The following is a 3201-nucleotide window of genomic DNA, read 5'->3' as shown; positions in this document are numbered from 1 at the left end:
TATATGTTTTCCCCTATTTTTTTCTATTTCTTTTTCGTATTCAAATATTACTTCTTTTATTCCCATGGAATTTGTGAGCCCCTCTCATTAGAGTGGCTTAGTTTAGCTGTCAAGTCTCTAGGGCATTCAATTGCAGATAAATGACTAAAACGCCCGCCTAACCCGCATTTTTATTAACAGATGGCGGAAAACAAACGTCTTTGGAGAAGAACCGAAGGGAACGGGTTAAAGGGTCAATAAACAATTATTATCGTGCTTAATCTAAGGGTGGATCTCATCAGATTTGATGGGAAGCCGCTAGCCCAATCCAGGGGAGCTGGGACTTCCCAAGACACCCCCCCCCGCCCTCCCCTAGCGCTCCAGGGAGCACCACGCCGGACCCAGAGGTTACCCCTTCCCCTCACCCCACACCCCGACCCGAGCATCCCAAGAGGGCTTCGGTGGGTCCGGCTGAGAGCTAAGGGAGGAGAAGCAAACTGAGAACTAACTTGGGCAGCGGTGGGGTCCCGACGCCCGCGGGCCAGCGCGAAATTCAGGTGGTCAGCTCCTTTGTCAAGGAATCGTGGGGTCCACTCTCGGCGCGGTTGCTGCCCCCTCCTGCGGGTGAACTTTCTCTCTCCCGAGCAGAGCAGATTTCCGAGGCAGGCTTTTCCCTTCCCTCGGCCGGGCTCTGACGCGCACACCATGTGACAGGCCCCCTTCTGCTATAAGCCGAGGAGAGGTCCGCCCTCTTCTGGACTCAGCCCCGGCCTGGCCGAGCTCGGTTCCTAGACTCTCCCGCGTCCCGCGGCTTTCCCACCCCCCCCTCCCTCCCCGAGCGCCCGACTCAGACTCGCCCACCCGGGCGCAGCCGCCCCCTCCTGCACGGTCCGGGCGAGAGGCGCCGGGACAGCCGAAGGTCAAGTCCTCGGGCCGGCCGGGGTGCACGCGGCGCCCCGCGAGCGCAGAGAGGCGCGCGGCTACCGGAGTTGCAAAGTAGCAGCGTCCCGACTCCGCGGCGGCCCCGGCGGCAGCTCCAGCAGCCGCGCGTCCCCAGCGTGGCGGTGACCCCGAGCCGGGCCCGCCGCCTGGGACTCAGGCTGGGGGGCCGCGGGATCCCGGAGTCCGGCGCCCCTATGCGCCTCCCCGCCGCCGCCTCGGTGCCACAGCGATGACCCTGAGCACGGAGATGTCCGATGCCTCCGGCCTCGCGGAGGAGACCGACATCGACGTGGTGGGGGAGGGCGAGGACGACGACGACGAGGAAGAGGAGGACGACGACGAGAGCGGCGGTGGCGGGTCCCGGCGGGCCGTCCCCGCACAGCGGCGGCGGCGGCGGCGTTCGTACGCCGGGGAGGACGAGCTGGAGGATCTGGAGGAGGAGGACGAAGACGATGACATCCTGCTGGCTCCGCGGGCGGGAGGCTCCCCGGCGCCTCCGGGCCCGGGCCCAGCCCCGGCCGCGGGAAGCGGGACTGGCGGGGGCGGCGGCGGCGGCGGCGCGGGCGCGGGCGCGGGCACGGGCGCAGGCGCGGCCGGGAGCGGCGGGGGCAGCGGCGGCGGCGCGGGCGCGGGCGGCGGCGCCAAGAACCCGCTGGTGAAGCCGCCGTACTCGTACATCGCGCTCATCACCATGGCCATCCTGCAGAGCCCCAAGAAGCGGCTGACGCTGAGCGAGATCTGCGAGTTCATCAGCGGCCGCTTCCCCTACTACCGGGAGAAGTTCCCCGCCTGGCAGAACAGCATCCGCCACAACCTGTCGCTCAACGACTGCTTCGTCAAGATCCCCCGCGAGCCGGGCAACCCGGGCAAGGGCAACTACTGGACGCTCGACCCCGAGTCCGCCGACATGTTCGACAACGGCAGCTTCCTGCGCCGGAGGAAGCGCTTCAAGCGGCAGCCGCTGCTCCCGCCCAACGCCGCCGCGGCCGCCGAGTCGCTGCTGCTCCGCGGCGCGGGCTCCGCGGGGGACCCGGCCGCCGCCGCCGCCGCCGCCGCCGCCGCCTCGCTCTTCCCGCCCGCGCCGCCGCCGCCGCCTCACCCCTACGGCTACGGCCCCTACGGCTGCGGCTACGGCCTGCAGCTGCCGCCTTACGCGCCGCCCTCCGCGCTCTTCGCCGCGGCCGCCGCCGCCGCGGCCGCCGCCTTCCACCCGCACTCGCCCGCGCCGCCCCCGCCGCCGCCCGGCGCCGCCGCCGCCGAGCTGGCCCGGACCGCCTTTGCCTACCGGCCGCACCCGCTAGGCGCTGCCCTGCCCGGCCCCCTGCAGGCCTCGGCGGCCAAGGCGGCGGGGCCCGGCGTCCCTGCGCTGGCGCGCTCGCCCTTCTCCATCGACAGCATCATCGGAGGCAGCCTGGGCCCGGCCGCCGCCGCCGCCGCCGCGCAGGCCGCCGCCCGGGCCTCGCCCGCGCCCTCCCCGGGGGCCGCGCCCTCGGCGCCCGCGCCCGTGCCCGGACCCCGAGCTGGCGGCGGCGGCGGCGGCGCGGGCGGCTGCGCGGCGCAGGCGGCCGTGGGCCCGGCCGCCGCGCTCACTCGATCCCTCGTGGCCGCCGCGGCGGCTGCCGCCTCCTCCGTATCGTCGTCGGCCGCCCTGGGGACCCTGCACCAAGGGACCGCCCTGTCCAGTGTGGAGAACTTTACTGCTAGGATTTCTAATTGTTAATACCGCTGGGGTAGCGCGCGGGAGAGAGAGAGAGAGAGAGGAGAGAAGGTAGGAACCTGGCTCCTTCTTTTAATGTTTAAGTTTTTGCCATCTTGGGAGTTTGGGGGTTTGGTTGGTTCCCTCCCCGACTCCCCCCCCCCCCCCCCCGACCCCGACCTCGCGTCCTCTTTCTCGGCGCTGCGGATCCTCGGACGAGACTGTGTTGGGCGACCAGTTCCGCACTACTTTCGGCTCCGCGGGTCCCTCTATTTATGCAAAATCGACCTGTGCTGCAGCCCCCAACCCAGAGTTGGGGGAAGAGGGTGCTGGGGGGGGGGGGAGAGGGATTCGCCCCGTCCAGGCACTAGGGGATACCTTTACTTTTGGCAAGCTGAAAGAAAAAAAAAAGGAAAACAAAAATCTAAGCCTTTTTGAGGTGTAGAGATTCTCAGGTCCAGGCGTTTTTTGTTGTTGTTTTAAAATTTTATATCAACACCGTTCAAGTGAAGAATAATACATACAAACATCAGTAAAGGTCTCGAACAATGCTTTTTATCTGAAGACACTTGTCTGGTGTGCTT

The 3201-nt window shown here is 67.7% G+C and overlaps 1 protein-coding gene across 1 annotated transcript; it reads left to right on the top strand.

The window, feature by feature from the left end:
- Positions 1-1124: 1124 nt before the first annotated feature.
- Foxd1 (forkhead box D1) lies at positions 1125-2690 on the top strand. The gene has a single exon (XM_042691061.1). The coding sequence runs from the start codon at positions 1151-1153 to the stop codon at positions 2639-2641; it is 1491 nt and encodes a 496-aa protein (XP_042546995.1). The 5' UTR covers positions 1125-1150; the 3' UTR covers positions 2642-2690.
- The last annotated feature ends 511 nt before the right edge of the window (positions 2691-3201 follow it).

This window comes from Dipodomys spectabilis, unplaced genomic scaffold (assembly GCF_019054845.1).
Source record: "Dipodomys spectabilis isolate Male_0828 unplaced genomic scaffold, ASM1905484v1 ptg000140l, whole genome shotgun sequence".
Lineage (NCBI taxonomy): Eukaryota > Metazoa > Chordata > Mammalia > Rodentia > Heteromyidae > Dipodomys > Dipodomys spectabilis.
This window is presented reverse-complemented; position numbering and strand designations above follow the sequence as displayed.

What these genes read in the sequence shown, in the direction of transcription:
- Foxd1 (XM_042691061.1), top strand. Translation starts at nt 1,151, where the DNA reads ATGACCCTGAGCACGGAGATGTCCGATGCCTCCGGCCTCGCGGAGGAG.